Source organism: Fistularia commersonii, chromosome 11, assembly GCF_037954325.1.
Source record: "Fistularia commersonii isolate RoL2024-O1a breed Wild chromosome 11, RoL_Fcom_v1.0, whole genome shotgun sequence".
NCBI lineage: Eukaryota > Metazoa > Chordata > Actinopteri > Syngnathiformes > Fistulariidae > Fistularia > Fistularia commersonii.
In genome coordinates, this window is record NC_141294.1 from 15,386,038 (window position 1) to 15,408,925 (window position 22,888).

The 22,888-nt window shown below is 45.9% G+C and overlaps 1 protein-coding gene across 3 annotated transcripts; it reads right to left on the minus strand.

The window, feature by feature from the left end:
* Positions 1 to 469: 469 nt before the first annotated feature.
* On the minus strand, positions 470 to 21,292 carry tcea3 (transcription elongation factor A (SII), 3). Of its 3 annotated transcripts, XM_086155248.1 has the most exons (20): positions 21,095 to 21,292; positions 17,169 to 17,231; positions 14,489 to 14,594; positions 14,314 to 14,407; positions 12,798 to 13,148; positions 12,619 to 12,732; positions 12,395 to 12,460; positions 12,254 to 12,322; positions 12,074 to 12,175; positions 11,936 to 12,001; positions 9,997 to 10,056; positions 9,626 to 9,685; positions 9,492 to 9,554; positions 9,343 to 9,411; positions 8,044 to 8,204; positions 6,382 to 6,443; positions 6,146 to 6,295; positions 5,903 to 6,049; positions 5,210 to 5,281; positions 470 to 5,097 (listed from the first exon to the last, which is right to left on the minus strand). In XM_086155248.1, the coding sequence occupies exons 1-20, from the start codon at positions 21,161 to 21,163 to the stop codon at positions 5,089 to 5,091; spliced, it is 1,953 nt and encodes a 650-aa protein (XP_086011374.1). In that variant the 5' UTR covers positions 21,164 to 21,292; the 3' UTR covers positions 470 to 5,088. The 3 variants fall into 3 exon arrangements, with proteins under 3 accessions (XP_086011374.1, XP_086011375.1, XP_086011376.1); XM_086155249.1 differs by lacking the exon at positions 12,619 to 12,732; XM_086155250.1 differs by lacking the exons at positions 11,936 to 12,001; positions 12,074 to 12,175; positions 12,254 to 12,322; positions 12,395 to 12,460; positions 12,619 to 12,732.
* Between the last annotated feature and the right edge of the window lie 1,596 nt (positions 21,293 to 22,888).

The window sequence follows — 22,888 nt, forward strand, 5'->3', positions numbered from 1 at the left end:
CAGAACGCGTCCTTGGGATTGAGTTTTTCGTCCCCCCGCGTCTTCACGCTGACAGACGGCGTGCTTTGACAACAAACAAAAAGATTCATCTTGAATGCGAACCCCTTGCGGGTCATTTTCCCCCCTCAGACTAACCTTCTAACGCCGGCCCGTTCCCTGCTGATCCCACGTTCACATGATTCACCAAATGCTTTTCGGGGACAGGCTCGGGTTTGTAGCCGCCGCCGATGTTTACTCTCACGGGAAAACATTTTTTTTTTTAGATGATCGCTGTAATTTCCAAATTTCTTTTTTGTTATCCCCATGCTTTGAACACCGCGGCTTAAACGACGCTGATTTTTTGGGGCGCTGACGAGCTTCACGGCGCCGAAATATTTAACCTCGTCGCATCGGATCGATGAAATGACCGTGAAATTCACAGAATTTCACCGAAGACGACGAATTTTAATGATTTTTGTGCGCGGGAGGAAGAACAAGATAGCGATCGGACAAAGCAGGGATAGAGAACAGATGGATGGGTGGACTTTACCTTGTGTTATTTATTATTCATCATTTTCATCAGCTGTGTTACAGGCCCTGTTTGAGGGAAAAAAGCATTTCCAGTATGTATTTATATTTAACTTATAAAAAAAAAATGTTTCTGTGTAAATATCTCATGTCACAACATGGACACCTGCAGCTTATAGACAAGAGTGGCTTATATATGTACACATTTATTTTGTTATGTTTAGCCAGTGCGGCTTATATTCAGGCGCGCCCAATAGTCCAGAAATTACAGTAACCCTTAAATCACATCTTAAGGATTCTGCATCTGCTTGGTGAGCCGGTTTCACTGCAGAGCAAAAGCAAGGAGATTGGTTTTATTGGTGCGTTAAAAGCCCCAGGGCAGGTGTTTCCCACAAAGGGAATCACGAAGTGCATTAAAGGGATGGACTTTTAAAGAAAAGCCATAAAATGTAAGTGTGGAAACAAATTCCAAGATACAGACCGACAGCGGAGACGATTCTGTTTTAAAAATCAAATCCGTGTTCAAACAAGTAGCGTCTTGTTTGTGCTTCGAGGTCCTTTACTGCAACCGGGCCTCGCTTTTTTTGGAAAAATATAGGATCTGCTGATTTCAACCCGCAAGGAACAGCCTTGAAAAAGCCAATTTCATTCCAGGAACGAATCTCCTCAAGGAGAACCTTTAGCTTTTCATCCTCGTGGATGCTGAGGGACTGGTGTGATGCAAGCGGCGTGCACAGTTAGCTCCACCACGCTCCAAAACAAACCACCAAAGAAAAGGACGACGAAACAGACAACAAGGAGGTGGAATAATAACCAACAATCAGACGGTTGGAGGGTTTTTATCTTCTCCCGTTAGCCGTAAGCTAACTCCGCCATTTTGACCGAAACGAAGTCGTTCCTCTGCAAGCTCTGGAAACCCTTCGGTGGAGTAGCAGGCCAGAAGACCTCTTCGCTGCAACATTTCTCGCCGTTTGATCCCAAGAAAACATCAAGGGGCGTGGCTTCTGAGTTCCACCAATCACCAAACAACTAGGAGTTCTACAGAATCCTAAAAAAACCCCGACATCGGAGAAGCTAAGACGGTCCAGGTCCGGGAAACCGCGGTTCCTCTGCCGTCCGAAAGCACCAAGAAAACGTTCTCGCTCCTGAAAACGGTTCTAGGAGCTGCAAAAAGTTAGCTTAGGATTAGCTAAGCTAAAGCTCGCCGTCAAAAAGGGGTGAGACGGCTGCGGCGCCGCAAAGTCCCGCCTGTTCAAAGGAGGGATGGCAGCTTTGACAGTTCAACGCCGCGGATATTCAAATGGGAAACTTTTAGAGGCGCGTGATGTTTTTATGTCGCTGACATCCCTGCTTTACCGTTAGACAAGCCCGCCCTTTCTCTCAAAATGGCAACGTTTCCTTGACGCTGGGCTCACCTGCCGTCCCAAGAAGCCGGATTAGGAGCATTTTCGGGGATTCTTTTGCAGGTCGTAGGCGTTTGCATGATGACAAAAGGCGACCTTCGCGGTAAAAAACAAAAAAAAAAAAGGGAAATCCTTTGGAACGGCAGCAGAGCGCCGCTAAGATCCTCCAAAGCTCATGCCGGTGAATGTTGGTTTAATAGCCCGAGTGATTACGCCGGCGTCTACAAACGCTCATTTGTTGCCATTTCTAGAGAAAAGCAGCGTGCGGCAGCGACGGGTGTCTGTTTTTCGTCAACTCGCCGTTACGACATCGGCTGCTCGCGGCCGCGCTCGTCTGCCACATGCGGAGAATCGTCAAAAAGCGCCGCCGTCGAAGTGAAATAAATCAAACCCGACTGACAGCCGCTTCAAATCGGAAGGTCTGGTTGTTTTTGAAGCGTTCGCGCCGCCTGAACGGACGACAGCTGCGCCTGCTGACAGTGATGGATCGCCGCGTCTTCCCGGGAGAGACCGGCGAATCCAGAAGGGATGTTTGTTCGTTTTCTTTTCCACCCCTTCATATCAGTGTGTTCTCACTAGACGCATCACACACGCGTACACATTTACCTTATCGCTTGCATCACCAGAGAGAAACGCTGGAGATAATCGTCACCCTCCCGAATTCAAAGATTTTTTTTTTTTGTTTAAAAACAGCATCCGTCCGTTAAGTATCGGAATAATGACGCCGAGGTATTAGTTTTGTTGGAGCTGGCAGGGGATCGGAGGTGTTTCCATGCGTTTCCGCCTCTTTCGGCTTCACTGGGGACGACGAAACCTTTCATTCATTCACTCGTTCTGGACCAATCACAGGGTCGCACAGCGGCCGGAGCTGATTGGACAGAGGCGGGTTCACCTTGGACCAATCACAGGGCCGCATAGAGAGACGTACAATCAGTCATGCGCTCATTCATTGGTCATTTAGACAAGCATTCATTCACAGTCACGCGTCACATAGACAAATGAATAAAATATGATAAAATTAAATAAACCCACCTCCTGAAGGCTGTTTCAAGAATGGAGAAAAAAAAGTCAGTCTTTTGTGTTATGGGGCAGCGTCAGCTATTTTAGGATGCTAAAGTTAGCCTTCCAGAAAAACAAATTGTCCAAGAATTAAAAGCCAAAATGTTAGATGTGCATGGATTGAACTGAGTAATAAATTCAGAGTTATTTAATATTAAGGAGTAGTTATATTTATTTTACAAAAATAGACATACAACCATTCATTCACTCATATAAACAAATCATATGTTGTAATTTAAACAAATATAACCATTCACTCTTCCATTCACACGTCATGTATTTCAATGATCCCGCGCTTGGGATATTGTTGTTTAGCAGCAAGCTAAAAAGAAAAGTAAAAAATAAATCAAATAAACTAAGTATAAAATATAATCTGGAAAAAAAAAAAAAAATCACTTCCATTCAAACACCATATAGAGACACACAATCATTCACACACCAATACATATAATAAATATAACCAAGGAAATGTAAACAACCATTGACTCTTTCATTCAAACATCATATGAATCTGTGGTTCAAAAGGAAAAAGGAAATCTTTCTTGGTACAAATGATGAGACTTTCCGGATCTTATTTTGAAAAAACAACCACTGCTTTACTTAACTTAAAGTCGCCGAAAAGTTTTTTCGGAAGGAAACAGGCCAATGATGAGATGGCAGAAGCGTCGCAGACTGCCAGCAAAACAAATTGTGATCGTCTGATATAAAGTGAAATCGTTGTATTCAGATTAAAACGTCATGTAGAGACACGACCATCCGTTTGCTCGTTCAAACATCTGGACAATTTAAGGTTTTTAATGCATGTTTTATGTCCCACACCTGCGGGAATCCAACCTTCTTACCGGGAGGCGAACGTGCTAACCGCTTTTTACTCCCCGACGTCGAGACCAAGAGAAGAAACAGGAGGTTCCGCAAGCTTGAATTTTCCTCAGCAACAAACAGAGCGGCGCAACTTGCACTAAATATAAATAAATGATCATAGAAATATTATTTTCCCAATTTTGTTTCACTCGAATGAAAAGCCATCTGGACATCCTTTTGAGAAAAAGCGATTTTGGTAAGGATGAGCGAGATCTGAGGCCGCGGAGGAGCTAAGGGTGTGCTAAGGGGCTGGGAGGGGGCGAGCAAAGAGAAAAAAAAAGAAATAAACTCCGCACAAACGATGCAGAAACAAAAATAAATGATTCCACTTTCGCAAAGAAGCAGATGGTGTGCGTTCAGCGCTCGGTTGCAGAAAAATCGAACTGATCAGTGAGAGGTCAGGATTGCGGCGCGCACGTCTTTCTGATTCAATGCCCGGGTCGAATTCCTGGTTGGTAAACCAGAGACAAAAGCAAAAAAACGTGCATGTGTGTGTGTGTGAGTGTGTGTGTGTGTGTGGATCTGCTCAGAGGTGTGATGCATTGTTGCCATCTACTGTGCGCTAGCAGCCGCGCAACATTCCACTCACCCACGGCACTATTCTTTATTTTTATTTTTTGCACATTTGCTTTGCAAAACAAACATTTCCGACCCGCGTTTCCTAATTCGCGTTCCGGAAAAACACGAGCGACCGACGCGTGATCCCGCCGGCGTCCCTGCTGATTGACAAATGGTTTTAATAAAAATGACAAGATGTAAAGGCCATCATCGTGATCTATGCAGTTTATTGGAATCGAATATATACAAAGTGACGGCTGGAATAGCACGTTGTCGCTTCCGGCCGCTCGCAGATGTGTCATTGTTACGTCCGCCAAGGTTTTGCACTCGTGCTCGCAGCATTTTTTTTTTATTTTTTTGGGTTTGATCCATTTCACGCCGCCAAAACCCACTTGTTTTATAATTGGCCTCGGCGGGCGCCGCTCAAGTCGCCGCCGCCGCCGCGCCGACCGGATCGATCCCACGACACGTTTATCACGCTGACATTCACGCTCCGTCTGCACAAAGCTAACTCGATTATTTACCGCACGCTTGGAAATCAAACAAAAAAAAAAAAAAAAAAGAAAATTCAAGTGGAAAACTACTTTAAAAGTCACCGCCTGCCAATCACGTACTTCCTCTTATTATAGAAAAAAGGAAAAAATAAAATCCAGTTGCAAAACCCTCTGTAAAAGTGATGGTTCCTCCTGGAAGGAAGGCATCAGCAAAACTGGAATGTGGGAAAACAAAAAAAAAAAAAAAAAGCTGTTATTTTCTAACGTCCTGTTTTTTGTTTATTTGTTTTGCTAAAATGGCCACGCCTTGGTTAGCAGAGCGCTTACCTTCCAGCGGTTTCCGCACTCGTTGCACAAGACGAACGTGGTCATTGGCTCGTCGGCGCTGCGCGTCTGCACCTGCAACACAAATGCTTTTTAACTCGCAGCCATCACACACACACACACACACACACCTCCCGAATCGGTTAATTAAGGGGGATTTACTTTACAGACAGCGAGCGCTTCATCCAGAAATCAAAAAGCAGGTGTGTTTATGTGTGTTGCATCATTAAATGAGTGCAGCTGTGTGTGTGTGTGCGTGTGTGTGTGTGTGTGTGTGTGTGTGAAATCCGCCCCCGCTGGCCCACTCACCGCGCCAATTATACAAACACCGTGGCTTAAACGCCGTTGCACAGACAAAAAAAAAAAAAAAAAAAAAAGGCAAGTTTCAGTTGCACTACTTTACATCATTGCCCTCTCGGACTGGCGGGAATGGCGATGTGTACACACACACACACACACTCTCACACACACACACTCACACACACTCCATTACAGATAAGAGTTAAGTGGCAGGTATGGATAGAAAATAAATAAAAAAGACCCTGCATCAATATTCAAACTCTTTGTTGCGGAGGAGGTCGGGGAACTACACACTCCATTCCCATTGAACGCCAATGCTTTGTGTGTGTGTGTGTGTGTGTGTGTGTGTGTGTGTGTGTGCAAAAAAAGCCAGTCTCCTCTCTTTTGTGTGTGTACCTGATTGTAGGTGCAGTTCTTCTTCTTGCACTTGCCGCACTGCAGCAGGTCGGTGGTGGTTCCCCCAGTTTTGGCCATCTGGTGCTCCCTGATGGCCTCCTGGGTGAGGACGTTCCTCAGCTGTTTCAGCTCATCGCTGGCCATTTCCTGCACGGAGACGCGGACGCGTGCAAGTGTGACGGGAAGGCGGTCGGCCGAATGCAAAGAATTCATTACCGGGCCGAGACGCGCTCGGCGCTCTACCTCGGCGGTCATGGTCGCGATGCGGTTCAAATCGATGCTTCCAGCCAGGACGTTCCTGCGAAGCCCCGGGTTCTTCGGGTCCTTCAGGTTACTGATGCGGCTTCGCACTCTATTCTTGTACTTCATGTCAGTAGCCTTAATCTCCTGGTAGATATGTGCACCGTAAAGTTAAGGGGGATTCATTCATATTTCAAAAAGGGACTTTTCACGTCAGTTGATGCGTGACTGGTGGGAAGGATATGATCTTCGATCTCCGCGGCCATGGTGTCACAGTTTGTCCCGAAGTCTTTGTAATCATCTGCGAAGAAGACCAGAGAAAACGTTATTCTTTATGCGCCGACAAACAGGGGAACAATAAGACGCTCTGAGCCCGGCTGTTCACACGGCTGACAATAAAAATACCCATAATAGCTCAGATTTAATCCGATTTTCAGATTCAAAAAAAGTTGGTCCCGGGTGAGGAGGCCTTTGGAGGACCGGAGAATACGGCCTCGAGGCTTCACAAGCCAATGTTCTCCTTGTTCTCCCTGAACCAGACAAATGCTGGGAAACTTAGTGCCGAACTATGAACTTCTGTCCAGATTGGTTGAAGTCCATGTTGACAACCACCTCAGCTGGTGCTGAGAACCCTCTGGGCACCAGTGGAAATTAGGCTACAGTGGGTGCAAGAAGGAGAGCCAAGAGTCCGGGAGCGGGAGTAGGGACTTTCAATGTTGGGACAATGGCAAGAAAAGCTAAAGAGGTGGTAGACATGCAAGGAAGGATACAGGAAGGCAGGAGTTTTTCAGTTGTACCATCATGGTACTGACAGGAAGAGAAATGGTGTAGGAGTTATCTTACCCGACGGAGACGAAGCGGCCTACAGGATGGAGGTGGCCCGGCTGATAAAGTGGTGTGAGGACAACAACCTCACCCTGAACATGGACAAGACCAAGGAGATGATAGTGGACATGAGGAAGGAGAGGTTACCTCATCAGCCAACTGTTCCTCCAAGGTCTTGAGGTTGAGCAGCTTCTAGTACCCGGGTGTCCACATGAGCGACAACCTCCCGCGGTCCCTTAACAACCACGCAGAGGGTCAAGAGGGCTCAGCAGCGGCTGTGCGTCCTGAGGATTCTGAGGAGGTTTGGCAAGTTGTTTAAGATCCTCAGCTGCATCGTGAGAGCATCCTGACCAGCTGCATCACTGTGGTACGGCAACACCGCTGCTCTGGACCGCAGACGCCTACAGCGAGTAGCTGCAGAGAGGATCACCACAACCCCACTGCCTTCTCTGCAGAACATCTACCACCGCAGAGTCCACAGGAGAGCTGCCTCCATCGGCAAGGATCCCGCCCACACTCAACGTGGACTGTTCACACTCCTACTCTACCGGAGTGCGAAATGTAGAATGACACGACTGAAGAACTCGTTCTAGCAGACTTCCATAAGACTCCTAAACAGCTGACACATATTCTGCTGTGATGCGTCTGAAGCAAGTGGTGAAGGGGTGATATTAGGTGATGTTAAGTGTTTCATGAAGGGATGCAGAGTTTCCAAAGAGGTAGTTGGTGCAGAATCAACGGACATGTCGGTGCAGGCAATAGTGATGGAGAAGTGAAAGGCCGGTTCGGTATCTAGGACAGGAATGTAGAGGGCCAGATGGGGGTCGAATTCGGTAGACTGCCCCTGATGGGAGGAGCCAAAAGGAAACGAAGACGAAGAAGCCGCGCGATGATGGAAAAAACTTTCACCCCAAGATGGTGTTGGATGAAGCTAACAAGACTCCAGTCAAGGTTGCACAAAAAACGCTCACTTAATACCCAAACGTTGGACTTTACCGTCGCCGTTCACGACTTTCAAAGCACAGAGCTGACTCAAAGAGATACAAGTCTCAGGTAGAATGCAAGCAGGGCCTTACTATCTGTGCGGAGGGCAGCGGCCAACATCTCGATGCACTTGTCTCTGATGGAGTCTCCGGTGGCCAGGTGAGGAGAAAGGGGAGCTGTGGGAGAACTGAAGCCGGGCGACATGGGACTGGTGGGTGTGGTGGGAGTCTTTGGGGGTTCGCTTTTGGCCTTCCTGGAAAATAAAACAGAAAATATCGTACCCAGTGATTGGAGTGATGTGAAGTCAACAAGCCCTTTTTATTTTTGCTGTGACCATAAATCTAGATGATGTAACGGCGCGGCGACTTGTTTTCATGGTGATCCACACTCGGCTCCATTTATAGTCCGGTCCAGTTGGCTCCACACCTTGTGGATCTGGTTTGGCAAGATCATCTCGGCAAAAAAGAGGCTTTAATTAAATTCTTACGGCCACTTTTCTGCAAGGGATCGAGCTGTAAACCAAACAACGCTTTCCTGCGGTTGGCATGGGAACATTTCTTATGTAACACAAACACCATGCCAATTCTTTTTCAAAACTGACTCCTTTAGGACTGCTCCCTTCAGGGGCCACAGCCAATCACCTGCTTCCATCTAACCCACAGCCAATCGCCTTCATCCATCTAAACATCTCCTCTGCATCATCCTCACTCACACCAACTAAATTGCTGCCCAATTCCTTCTACTCATACATGTCCTCTGGCTCCAAGCCTCCGACTTGGCAGTTCCAACCCCGGCATCCTTCCTCCCAGATCCTCACCATCCCTCTTCTGTCCATGCCCAAACCATCTCAGCCTGACTTTATCCTCAGAACATCTAACATGCTATCCCTCTGATGGACTCAATGGACTCCCAAATGGACTCCCAAAGAGGAACCTCCACATGTCCAACTCCGCCTCCCGTCCTCGGTATGTTCAAACCGGACACCGAGGCTGCTCACGCCTCCGTCTTCTCCACCTTTCCTTTACTCCTATCACCCCGAAACCTTTCTCCACCTGTCCCAACCAGCTTGCACACCACTTCTGCACCCTCTGGAACTGTTCACCTCGGCACTTAAACTCCTCCACCTTCTCCTGTATGCCCACTGTTCCTCTCAGGTCCCTATCCTCTCTCGCGGCGGCTAACGTCCAGCTTCACCTCTCTAGATTTTCTGCTCCCCACTCCAACCCCAGATCACAGTGTCGTCTGCAAACATGGAGATACCTGTAACTTGAAACAATTTTATTCTGACCGAGGGCGGAAAACCTCGGAAATGGCGTTAGGTATTAACCACTCGACGGGCGCCGACCCCTCGCCTTGTTTTGTCAAAGAATGTAAATTGGAAGTCGGAGCACCTGTCATTGCTGTCGGTCGAGAGCTTCCTCTGCGGAGGCTGAGATGTTTTCGAGCCGTGAGACTCCCTCCTGTAACATCGAGTCCACGTCAGCGCTTTCATTGCGTCGCTTTTTTCACGTTACCGTTTTTTTTCTCGGTCCTCTGTTACCTCTCACTCGTCGGCTTCTTTGTCGGAGACGAGCTGTTCTTTTTGGAGTCGGTGGACTCTCGCCTGAGAACGGAGAATAATGGTTAGAAAATCTGGTTACGACGGAGAGGTGCCGCGGTGTCCGCCGGTCCTACCTGTCCGGTTTGGGGTCGGCTGCTTTCACAGGGCTGGGCTTGGAGTCGACCGAATCCTTCCTGCAACACAGAGGCCACTTTGACTTTTCTTGCTCTAATCAAAAGCATAATAATGAGTTTAAAAGAAAAAAAAAAAAAAAGCTTCTAGAGACTGGACTGGTGCAAGCATGACACTCTAGAGGTTTTGTCAGGAGGTTACCAAAGTCAGCAGGATGGCCTGAGACAACTTTGAGTAGCCAGTTCATTTTTAGAGACATTAAACAATCCTGACTGCTTAGAGCAAGTGAACTCAAGACAGTGAACTACTCTGTCTCTTATATTAACTATCACTTCTTGATTCTGGGACAAACTAGCTCTTGTCAAACCCCGACCTTTCTTTCTTGGATTCCGACGAGTGTTTTTTGGACGCCTTTCCGTCCGACGAGTCTTTCCTGCAAGAAGAGAACAGTCTCGGTACCAGCAGACACATTTCCGCCCGGTTGAGTTTGAGCCGTCTGAACAAAAGGGGTTCAAGTATGAACCGCCGTCATTCAGACGGGCCTCCCTGGCGCAGTGGACCAGGCCATGAGTCTGAGCATCCTAGGAAACCTCGGGGGAATCAGACAACTCCAAGGCGAACGACCAACGGCGGGCGTCTAATCGAGTCTGACCGATGACGCCCGGTTTCCTCAACACGACGGAAACTAAATCAGGTCAAAAACATTCGTGTCGGGTCCTGAGCTTCAGGAATTCACTTTGGTTCTGTGTAGAAATGTCCTCATCTTATTTGAACAGAAGGTCTATATCTCTGCTTTGTCAAGGCCTCGAGTTTGGGAACCCGTTTTAGATGTCGCTGCAGAACATTCATTGACCCTTTAAACATTAATTTATTCAACGTCTCATACCGAGGCCGGCTTTACTTCCCGGGGAAGCTCGGGTCCTTCAATGTATGTCCAGATGTTTTATTAGTCTGTTGCTTCAAGCATCGTCTGGGGTGCAGACTTGGAAGCAAAGGACTGAATAAAGCGGTCAAAAAGGCAGGGTCCGGTTGGGGCTCTAGGCTCGTCGCCCTGGAGGTGGCGGCCGAGGACAGAACACTGGTGACAATCGTGGACAAGGCCATCCCAGCCCTTCCACCAGACACTGGACAATATCAAGAGCAGCTCCTTCAACCCCGCTACCTTCCCTGCCTGGTGCCTTCAGGCTCTTTAACGCCTCTGTGCTCTCTGGTCTAAAGCGCCTTGACCCATCAGTCTGCTCCGCTGCACTTCTTTGTGTTTCTAACGGCTCATTTTATTGTATTTTTTTTTTGTATTCAGACTCCTATTGTATTTTTGCATTTATTAGTGTCTTTGGGTCTCAAATAAGACGCCAAAAAAAAAAAGATGTTTTTTTTGTTTGGATGTACCTTAATGACAATGCAATTCCCCCCTGAGGATAAATAAAGTTACGTATCTATCAATGAGTCATCCAGGTCATGGTGAATTCCCGTTCCAAATCTTCTTGTCGGGGCAACTGGACTTGAATTCCTTCACTTGAAGATGTTTTAGCCCTCATCCCAGAGGCCTCTTCAGTTCAGAACGTCTTAAAGTGAAGAAATTCAAGTCCGAGAAGATTTGGACAGGAATGCACTTGAATTGCCATTGCCGGCCCGCCAGGGGCTCCACTCCGGTCCGTGGAATAAATCTACAATTGTACATCTACACTTATAAAAATCCTGAACTTATTTTAAATAAAAATGCTGTTCTTATATTGTCTGCTAGACGCACACCTATTTAGTCAGCGTTAGCAACAGAGCACAACACTATGGGACCCAGAACTTACAGCGGATGGCAGCAATGCGGCTTCCGGGTCTGTAAATAGAATTTTGTCTTATTGTTAGAAAGTGACCTGCTTTTCCGTCGCATCCGACACCCTCATCAGCAAGATGGGATTGTCAAAAAAGAGAAACGTGGATATGGAGTATCGGGTTTTCCAAGAAAAATGGACCCCTTCTTATTTGTTCGTTGAGGGTAAGAAGAGACTTGTATGCTTGGCGTGGATTTGATTGATTGTTGATTTTTGTCATTTACCTGTTCTCCTTTACACTAAAACAAGGGAAACGTTTGGACTTTGTGTTACTTTTAGGTAATTACGCTACCAAAATGAGTTTGACACCCCTGATTTAGGCTCCCCACTTTAGGTCCTGCATGTCTTTGGACTTCGGGACGAACCGCTGGCATACATGGAGACTCCGCACAGAAAGGCCCGCCATCGGAATCGAACCGGAGACCTCGCAAACCGCCGCTCCACCGTGCCTTTTGGACACGACATCCCATCCCCTCCCCAGACCTGTCTTTCTTCACGCCGTCCGGCGTCTTCTTGTGCGACGGCGCTTTCGACCCAGGCGACTCTTTCCTGCAGCGAGAGACACGTTCAGAACCTTCGTCCGCAGAACAACGAGAGCCGGCGGGGACTTGGAACTCCGACCTCTCCTTCTTCCCGTCCAGCGAGGGCCTCTTGGGTGGAGGCGGGGGGTGGAGATGCAGAGGCAGGGGCGGCAGAGGGGCGTTAGGGTCCGGAGGCTCTTTTCTAAAACGAAAACGAAACCTCGGGAGCCGTTCCGGACGGGGCGGATCTGCGGCTCAAGCGGAGCATGCAGGTGCTGACCTTGCAGGAGGAGGGTGGAGGTGGAAGGGAAGCGGAGCGACGGCGGCGTTCGGATCCGGCGGATGTTTCCTGACGTGAGAACGAAGGATTATTTGACCTCCGCCGCGCCGGCACGCCACTCACAGACAAATAACGCCTGACCTCTCTTTCGTCCCGTCCAGGGAAGAGCGCTTGGCCGGAGGGGAGGCGGGGTCTTTATTGTCCCTCCTGAACGAAATCTGGGTTTTAGATGGAATTTCAAGCGAGGGATCTTCGTCAAAAACGCACGCACACACCTGAACGCATGCGCCATGCAGGTACGCGGTTAGCTCGCGTCGAGGGACGGGGGGGTCAAACATGCATCGCCGGTGCAAACGGTGCAAGACCTGTCTTTTTTCAGGTCGGTCGGAGGCCGTTTGCCGGGGGCCGGGGGCCGCGAGGGCCGCGGAGGGGAGGGGAAGCGGGTGGGATAGAGGATGCTGCTGTCCAGGACGCCTCTCCTGAAATAAAGAGTTCAGTCTAAAACGGCGCCGGATCTTTTGGGGACCACTTTCCGGCCTCTCACCTTTCAAATATGGGCTTGTGGACCTCCGGGGGTTTCCTCTTCTCCTTCTCCTGCTCCCTCCTCAATCCTTCATCGGTGCCGCCGGACTTCTTGGGCTCCTCGAGATGTTTCTCCTTCTTGTCCTCTTCCCTCTTGGCCATCTTCACGTCATCCAGAGGTTTCTCCGCCTTCTTCTTCTCCGCCTCCTGGTTTCGGGTTTCCTTTCCCCCTCGGTCATCCCGGGGCTCCTCCGAGCGTTTCTCACCCCCGTTCCTCTCTTTGGCTCCGCGGTCGCCAGGCTTCTCTTTTTCGTTCGCGTCCGAGCGTTTTTTCTCGACTTCCGAACGGGGTTTGGCCGTGACGTCCAGCCTCCTGGACAGAAACAGAGGGGGTTTCATTTTTACCCGACTTCACGAGTCCATAGGTTTTCTTCTTTCTCTACCTCAGCCGCTTTCAGAGGAAAAGTTCTAAGAAATGTCCAACTCCAAGAAGTAGACCTTTTAGTTTTTTAGTATAGGTAAGGTAGCTCCACGCTCAAAAACAAACCACCCAAGAAGAAGGACAACATGGAGGTGGACGCTGCCGCAGAGTTCATGGAACAATATCTATCAGACGGTTGGATTGTTTTTAGCTTCACCATGTGGAGAACCCTGTTAGCTGTTTGCTAACTGCGCACTCACTTTGGTCCAAAATGTTGATGCTCCTCTGCGAGCACCGGAAGCCCCTCCGAGTAGCAGCAGGCCAGAAGAGCTCGGACCTCCTCGTCACTCCATTTCTGTCACTTTTGATCAACTGACCAGTTTTTAAAAAGAGGCTCTGCTTTTGAGGTCCACCAATCACCAATTCTTTCCTATGGAATCCTAAGAAGCCTCAGAGTTGAAGCGAGCGTGATTCTAGGAGCTGAAGTTCCACGGTTCCTGGTCCCCCTTGCTGTCCAAAAGCACCAAGAAACAGCCTCGTTCCCGCGAAGGTTCTAGAAGCTGCAAAAAGTCCCTGGAACGTCTGCAGACTCAGACGTCTGAGACGCCCTCAACAATAAAACATCTCAACCTTGAACATGACGGTCTGGCTGGCAGGAGAGCGCATGATTTCAGACTCCGGCTTCTTGTTCACAGTAATACGCTCACATGAGAGATGCCATTATGAGCAGCTTAGCCGGCAACCTTGAAAATGTCTCCCTTTGAATCCGCTCAGATCTTTAGTCGTTGTCGTGCTCTGGAAAACAACAACAACCACCACCACCGCATCCTCAAGGCAGGGAGATGTTCTCCAGGAGATGCTGTCCAGGAGACAGTGGACCGGACGATTATGTAAATACCTGCAAATTAGCCTTGACTTTTGCTCCAGTAACCTTCCGGCTCTTTCCGTCATCGCGCAATAACGCAGATGTTTGACACCGTCGGAGCGGCAATTATGCGCCAAAAGACCGGAAGGACTTTTATATGCATGAGCGCTTTTGTTGCGGACGTTTCTGGCATGTTTGACCCTAAAAAGTGGCCGAGGTGACCGAGGTGCACAGGGGGGGGGAAGTGCTGACCTGCTTTGCGTCTCGGAGGGCGACGCCGCCGCTTTCCCGGAGTCCAGACCGTTCTTCACGTCCGCCGCTCGCTCAGGCTGGGCGCCGCCGGAATCTGCGCGGGTCAGACGCGGTTAAATCGATGCACGTTTGACACGGAGTCGGTTTACCGCCGCGTAAAATCAAACCGCGTTACCCAGAAGTCTTTTCCAATCCTTAATGAGGATTTTGGCCAAAGCGACGACTTCCTCGTCCGTGCAGTGCTTCCTGATGCCGTTCACCGACATGCCGATCCTCGTCTCCTGCGATGGGAAACACATCCAGAGACATTTTAATGCAGAAGTGATGAGCGAGCATACAAGTCCAGCATTCTGTACAGCACACAACTGTTTTTTTTTTTCCCTTCCTCTCTGTTGTCCCTTCGAATCTTTGACGTTGTGTTCTCTCTGCTGTCTATTTATTTGACTTTTACGACCTTCTAATTGTCTATATTTATTGACACTATAACTATTACGCTTCTGTGACAAGAGTTTCCCCTGTGGGGATCAGTAAAGTTTCTTATCTTATATTCATCTGTTTCCAGATGCATCTTGGATATTTACTGTCATTTCCAGACTATTTAGCAGCTACTTTTTTTCCCCACGCTTGGAACACTTGAACAATAATCCGGCTCATTTTGGATTATTTTTTTGGGCTAACAAGTGTCACATCGGACCACTGAATTTACTGTGAAATTCTGAGGTTGTTCAATTCAAGGCAATCTAAAACAAAAACAAGCCAGCTACCAGCAGACACCACTTACCTCCACTAGCCAACAACAGCCTGAAGTAGATCATCGGGGTTTTCACGTGGGCACCTTCCGTCATCGGTTTTGGTCGAGTTGGACCCACGACACCTCAAGAAGGCTTGACAGTGAAATCCAAAGTCCAGGCTACATAGCTGTTCCAAAAGCTATCTCTTTCTTTAGCAACCGTGCTTCCTCCTCAGTCCCAACCATTCACTTCCTCGTTCTGCTGCCCGAGACACCTTACCGACTGCAACTGTCCGGCTCGGTCCGGGAACACCCAACTCGGTCGGTAAGGCAACAACTAGACTGCCGCAAACCCACGACAGTCCGACCCCTCCAGGCCGCACCCGAGCCATCTCAGCATACCTTCTTTTTTACCTTCGTCAACTCCTTCCTCCTGGGGGAACGTAAGTTCGATAAAGTATACTATCCTCTCAGACCACGCTAACTATCCATGCTGGTACCACCAGCTGCTCGTTAAGGTCAGTCCTCAGCTCCCAGGCCCCGCCCACCTTTAGCTGCCCTGCGTGGTGCCTGGACCAAATTGATCAAACTTATTCTGCCTAGCGTCCCTATTACCAACGACAGAATTTATTTCTAAATATTTTTCTTCCACTGCTGCTCCCAAACATTTCAAGACCTGGTTATGACACCGAGTGTATGGACAGACTAACCTGACATGCTGTCAATAGATGTCTAAGCGTGGCCAACCCTGGACACAACCGTCCAACCGTTGCTTTAAGTTCTGAGGGGATGGCAAGACATCTTACGTAGCTCCGATGATAAACCTAAATATATTAGCCTCCATGCTCCACAACTCTCTTTACTTTAAGGTTGTAATTTCCGTATTCTCCCAATTCGACCGTTCATATTTATGTCGGAATTTTTAGCCAATAGTCCAGAAATTATGGTGATTGTGCCTGAAAAGTCTGATTCTGATTCAGTTGTCTTCCTTCGAGATCAGAATGACGCAACAATTCGGTGACGTGATCTCAAAGGGAAGACCGGAACGTCCAATCCGCTTCTTCGATCCACCAAGATCGTGAGTGCGGTTACGGTAGAACTTGGGCTTACGAACGCGCCCAGTTTCACAAACAAATTACTGTGATTTCCAGACGATAAGCCGCAACTTTTTTTTATGTAAACAACGCTGCAGCTAATAAATTGACTTTTTTTGGGGGGGGCTAACGAGCTTCACACCGCTAAAACATTTCTCCTCGTCACATCGGACCGATAAAATGACCGGGAAATTCTGAGTCTGTTCAACTCCGACACCGAAGAAGACGACTTTGACGGTTTTAGTGCGCAGGAGGAAGCCCGAGATAGCGATCGGCTAGCCGGTGCGGCTAATATTGAGGTGCGCTCAATAGTCCAGAAATAACGGTAGTTTACAAACAAGCTGCACAAACACATAGCGGCGTTGTGTAGCATAGCATCACTCATGCGCGCGACACCGCATTGTTTGCATCGTTCACCTATTGAGTTCGCCTCTAACATTTTATTGTTTTTTTTTCCAGTAAGCTAGCCCTTATTATGGCTCCCAAAAAGGCTAAAAGTGCTATTAAAAAAAAAGTTTACAACGTGGACACCTGAGGCTTATAGAAAAGTGCAGCCTATATAGATACACATATATTTATTTAGCTGTTTTTAGCCGATGCGGCTTCAGGTGTGCTATATAGTCCTGAAATTATGGGATACCGAAGCCGGCAGCTTGTGGTGCAGGAAGAAAACACCGGTTAGGGATACGGACTGAAACAATACCAAGAACGAAACAGGCATGCGTGACTCTTCGGCATTTTCCGTGCAGAGAATTCGCCCTACTTCCGTCGCGCGCGTCTGACATTTACAAATTGAAGATTTGCTTTTTTTTTTTTTTTCCCCCCCCTGCCCTTTGAGGTCGAAAGGAACGCACCGTTGCAGGAAATGTCATCATCTCGTTTAAATTTAAATCAAAAGAAGATACGGGACCGAAGGGCGTTGTTATTTCTGATGTAAAAAACAAAAAAAAAAAAAAAAGGGGGGGGAATCACGAGACAATGTGATTGAAAATATTGGATTAGCGGGGACGACGCGGGTTAGCGGGAGTTACCTGCAAAAGTCTGAGCGTCATGTTGAAACCCCTCAGCTCCTTCAGCAGGTCCACGGCGCCTTCCTGCGCACACACACAGCACACACACACCTTAAATATACCGGTTTTAAATCAGTTTTTTGGAAGCGGTCGTGACCGGATCACGCCGTGTTTGCAGCGCCGGTTCAAGGCTGTCCAGAGAGAGAACTCTCGTATTGATTTTTTTCCGCCTCCTCTCTTTCGCGTGGGTTCTTATCCGGCGTCCGGCGAGCCGAGGAGGCGCAGAAGCTCATTCAGGAGCTCTGATTTATCTGTGAGTGCGTCCGACGACATGTTCAGGGCCGCCGGACATCAAGCGGTCGTAAAATGGAAAAGCACCTTTTATGCCGGGGGTGTCAAACGCATTTTCAACGCGTCAGTAAAATGGTTGCCCTCAAAGGGCCACATGTGTTATTTAACTAAATGTAACAACTTCTTAATGTTACTTAACTCTGAATTTATCACTCATTCAAATCCAAAACGTTACATAAACATTTGCATAGAATGTATGCAAATGCATGTGTAGCATTTTGGATTTTAATTCTTGCTATGTATGCTAACTTTAGCATACATAGCTTAGCTCCGTGTCAAAACGCCGATATAGATCTTTGACAACCGACGCTGCCTCTTAACACAAAAGATAAAGCGTTTTTTCTCCTTGAAGCACAAACATGTATTGACCTTCCCATTTAGGGATCGTTTGAATTTCTCAATTCCACTTGTTGAAAATGGATGCACTGTAAGCTAACGGTGGTATGCTGTCGTTTGCGGGTAACGTGATCGGCAAGAAATGTAGGAAATGTAGTTTATGGTCAATACACGCGTTGACCAAGCTGCTCAGCTTGATTGGACCGTTCCTTGTCGGGCCTTGGTTGAATACGTAAACGAATACGTTGACGATAAACCAATGGGAACAGTACTTGTATGCTTACCTCCGCCGCTTTTTGTAATAGCGGTACGTACTGTGCTTCAACAGAATATTACTGAGGACCCCCAAAAAATGGCACCTGTTAAGAGACGTGCTTGCGAATTCAAACTCAAGGTTATTGGTCACGCAGTAGATGTTGGAAGTAGAGAAAGAAAGAAAGAATTCAACATGAATGAATCAACGGAAGTGGAGGAAGCAAGCAGATGAAGTGCGACAAGAAGACCAAACAGGTTCTGAGGGAAAAAAGGGAAATGAATAAAGTTCGACTAAACCGACTGTTTTGTTTTGCTTTACATACCGTATGTTTTCTGATGCGCCTTATAACGCAGCGCGCCTTATGTATGAAAATAGACGCTTTATTGATATTACCTTATGCGCCACGAAATAGAGTATTATATAGCGGTTTGTTTATTGGCAATATTTTAAAAAATAAGGGGTTTCGAGCAGCGGGTAAAACACAAACACAAAGAAGACACGGATGTGATATATGCAAAGAATGAAAATAAAGGCAAATAAACGTGTTAAAAAAGGTAGGTTATCTTTGTGTTTTTCTTTTACTTTGGGCTTTTCCCTTCAGGGGCTGCAGCCAATCCACCTCCTCCTGTTCTCCGGATCTTCTCTCGCACCAACTAACTTCATGTCCTCTTTCACTGCATCCATAAATCATCCAGCGTCCTTCTACCGATACCTTCACCATCCCAGCCCTGTACCGACACCATCTCAGTCTGGCTTCTCCATCCTTATCAAAACATCTAACATGTCCCGTCCCTCTGACGGACTCATTCCTGATCTTCTCCATCCTCCTCAAACCCAAACATCTTCATGTCTGCAACCTCCAGCTCTGCTTCCCGACTTCCCTTCAATGCCACTTGTCTCCAAAAGCAGATGGCATGGGCGTTCTCACAAACTGGCTCATAAACAGTTCCAAAAAAAAAAATAAAAAAAAAAAATAAAAAACAAAAATGACTTTTTCGTGATATTCTAATATTTTGAGATCGGATTTTTGAGTTTTCTTAAGATGTAAGCCATAATCAGCAATATTAAAATAATAAAAGGGTTGCACTATTTCAGTTGATTTATAATGAATACAGAATTTATGACATTTTTGTCAATAAAATAAAAAACAAATAAATAAAATTAAAAAATATAAGATATAAAATAATGAAAATAAAGAAATAAAATTAAAAATCAGAAAATAAAAACTAAAATTTCAAAATTAAAAAATATAAAATATAGAATAATAAAAATAAATAAATAAAGTTAAAAATTAGAAAATAAACATTTAAAATTAGAAAATAAAAACTAGAAAGTAAAATTTAGAAAATTAAAAATTAAATTAAAATAAAATCTTCTTCATCTTCTTTTCCTTTGGGCGTTACCGTTCATGGGTCTCCACAGTAAATCCACCTTCTTCATCTAACCCTATTCTTTGCATCCTCCTCTCTCACACCAATTAACTTCATATCCTCTCACGACGTCCATGAATCTTCTCTTTGTTCTTCTTCTAGACCTCCAATTCCAGTATTTCATATTTTTTTTTGTGATGAAATAGCCTTATTTTAGCCTAAAAATTAAAAAAATAAAAACAGAAAAAAAACATTGTACCCGCGCCATATCGCATAATGAAATAACAACCCGCTCTACGATGCCTCCTAAACGCCCAGCATCTTCACAAAAGTCCGGTATCGACCCGAAACGTAGCAGGAAGATGCTGACCGTCGCTGAAAAGATAAATCTTATCGATATGTTAAATCGGCATTCAAGTTTCGGCGCAGCAAAGTATTTTTAACGGTGAGTTTATGGCACGTTACAATGATCCTAAAGTGTTAAGCGTCCTGTTCAGGACTGTCTTAGAAAATTTAAATATTGTGATAAAGTACTTTATCTTCTGTAATGCAATGACAAAAACAAAAATGTCATAAATTCTGTATTCATTACAAATCAACTGAAATATTGCAACCCTTTTATCATTTTAATATTGCTGATTATATTGCTGAAAACTCAAAAATCCGATCTGAAAATATTAGAATATCATGAAAAAGTAATTTTTTTTTTTTTTTTAATTGCATTACAGAAGATAAAGAACTTTATCACAATATTCTAATTTTCTGGGTTAATAAATCTACAAATACCATCAAAATGATCACGTCTCTACTTTGCAGTCCATTTTATTTATTTATTCTCCTCTATAAACGACCCGACCATCTCAGCCTGGCTTCTCTGACGCTTAAACAGCTGAAACTCATTCTTCTTATACAAGTAAAATCTTATTTTAAACATCTTATTGCACTATTTATATCTATAATCATATTTAAAATAATGTTTACACTCTTCCAAATGCACTGCAGGAAGCAAAGTAGGAAAAGGAAACACGTTTCTACACGGTACATGTGACAATAAACACTTTTAGTCTTGAATTTTAAAATTAAATCAAATAAGGATAGAAAATAAGGATAAACGTGAATATAATAGCAACAATGAAACACTGAGTCTACAAATTTGTAGACGGTTGTAAAGATAGTGTGTGTGTAAGTGTGTGTGTATGTGTGTGTGTGTGTGTGAGATAAGTAAACAGTGGGCTGTGCGTGTTTTTAGTGGGCTGTGCGTGTTTTTAGTGGGCTGTGCGTGTTTTCTCCCGCCGTTATCCGGTCGTCCACCACCGGAGAAACTTTACGGAAATTAAAAAAGAAATTAAATAAAAGTATTTTAAAACGCGATTGGTAAAGTTTGTCCCTCGTGGCGCGCCGCCCCCCCCCCCTCCCCACCCCGCGGGACAACACCTGTTGCGCGGCCGTTAGTCCACGCAGGGTCGGGTTACGAGCGTGGGGGTGGGGGAGGGGGTGCACGGAACAACAAAACAAATAAAAAAGTACAACTACATTGCGTGGATTCTGCGAAACTCCGAAGTAAACAACGTGGCGGGACGTGACGTGACGTGACGGGACGCGGCGCCATGCGTGCGCGTCCACGGCGGCCTCACCGTGCGGTTCCGGGACACCATCTTGTCCAGTTTCCTCGCGATCCGGATCAGCTCTTCCTCCCGTGTCATCGCTGCATCGGACCGACTGTGCGCGCTCAGACACCGGCCGTGGGCGTGGGCGTGGGCGTGGGGTTCAGCGGGATCCGCGGCCGCGCCGGCCTTTACGCACGCAGGGACCCATTGAGCCACGGAGGCGGTCCTGCAGCAGCTGACCTCCGTGGGAGGGGGGGGGGCTAAATATAGCCGCTGCCTTTCCACGGGCTCCCACGCTGCTTCTCCGAGTCCACAAATCTTAATCAACAAATTATCTGTTTTTTTTTTAATTTTTTATGTGATTTATTGAAGATGAAGGAAGATGGTTAGGAAAAAAAAGCCTCCTTTAGCTTAATGCTAATGGTTTTGTGTAGGTCAGTGAGGTGCAGACAGGGGAGGCAGGAGAGGCTGTGCCTCACTTGCCAATCTTGGAAAGAAAAAAAATACTTAAAAAACGATTAAACAGTTATATTTATCAGTGATTTGAACTATAAAGGTTTGTTTTTTATTCAAAACGGATGGATTTTCTCATTTACTGAGAAGAGACTTGTGGCGAGGCAGTGGACTGTTGAGCCACAACGTAGATCGTGTCATGACGGCTGACCTTTAGCATGCTGGGATCGCCGCCTCTGTCGCTCTTTAAATGTTTAAACACTTTTGCTCGATAAACTACATTTCCAATCCAGTTTTTTTTTTTTGTCAACAACTGGACGCGTAGTACTAGTTTCTTGTGCGGCGCGATCGTAAAACGCCTGCAGAGAGCCACGAAGTGAGGCCCGCACTTCTCCTGCCTTATGGAAGGGGGCGCTCGTGATTTCAGGGATTTTTCTTACGATTCCTCATCTGCAAGATAGGATGTCTCACCGGCCATGAACATCAGCGCACGTCATTGATGAGGCATCTTATGAAGGTGGAGAAAGTTGGGAAAAAAAATGTATTAAGATTATGAGCATTCTTTGACAACTCCCTCAGCCTCCTTTAGCCGAATGCTAATGCTAATGCTAATGGTTTTGTGTAGGCCAGTGACATGCGCTGATGTTCATGGCTGGTGAGGCATCGTATCCTGCAGACGAGGAATCGTGAGGAAAATCCCGTGAATCAGGAGCGCCCCCTACCATGAGGCAGCAGAAGTGCGTGCCTCACTTGGTGCGGGTAGATGGAGGCGGGTGAAGGAAGAGGAGATAGACATTGTTGGGTGGAAAAGCGTGTAAATAGTAATAAAAATAATTATCTGACCTGAAAACGTTTTTTTTCCCACAGATTGTGAGACTCTTGAACTGCAAACTTCCGCTCTGTTTCAGATATACTTCATTATATTTCTTTTCTGAGTTTGTATTTATTTCTTCAATTCTAACTGTGCAATCATCTACTTACTGCCTGTACTGTTTCTTTCTTATTTATCTATTCTTATTTATTATCTTATTATCTGTCTTATTTACTTTGTCTTTTATTATTATTTTTTAATATTATCTCATTATGTATCTTATTTTTTTCATTTTTTATTTTTATTTTTAATATTATCATCTCATTCTCAATCTTATTTATTTCATTTTTTAATTATATGCTTTATATTATTATCTATCTTATTTGTTTAGTTTTTTATTAAATTTTGATATTATCACTGTAATTTATTTAGGTTTTTATTATATTTTTATATTATTATCTATCTTATTTATTTAGTTTTTTTTATTATTGTCAGTTATTGTCACCTGGTGTGAAGGGAGAATACCAAGTGCAACATATGTGACAATAAAAAAAAAA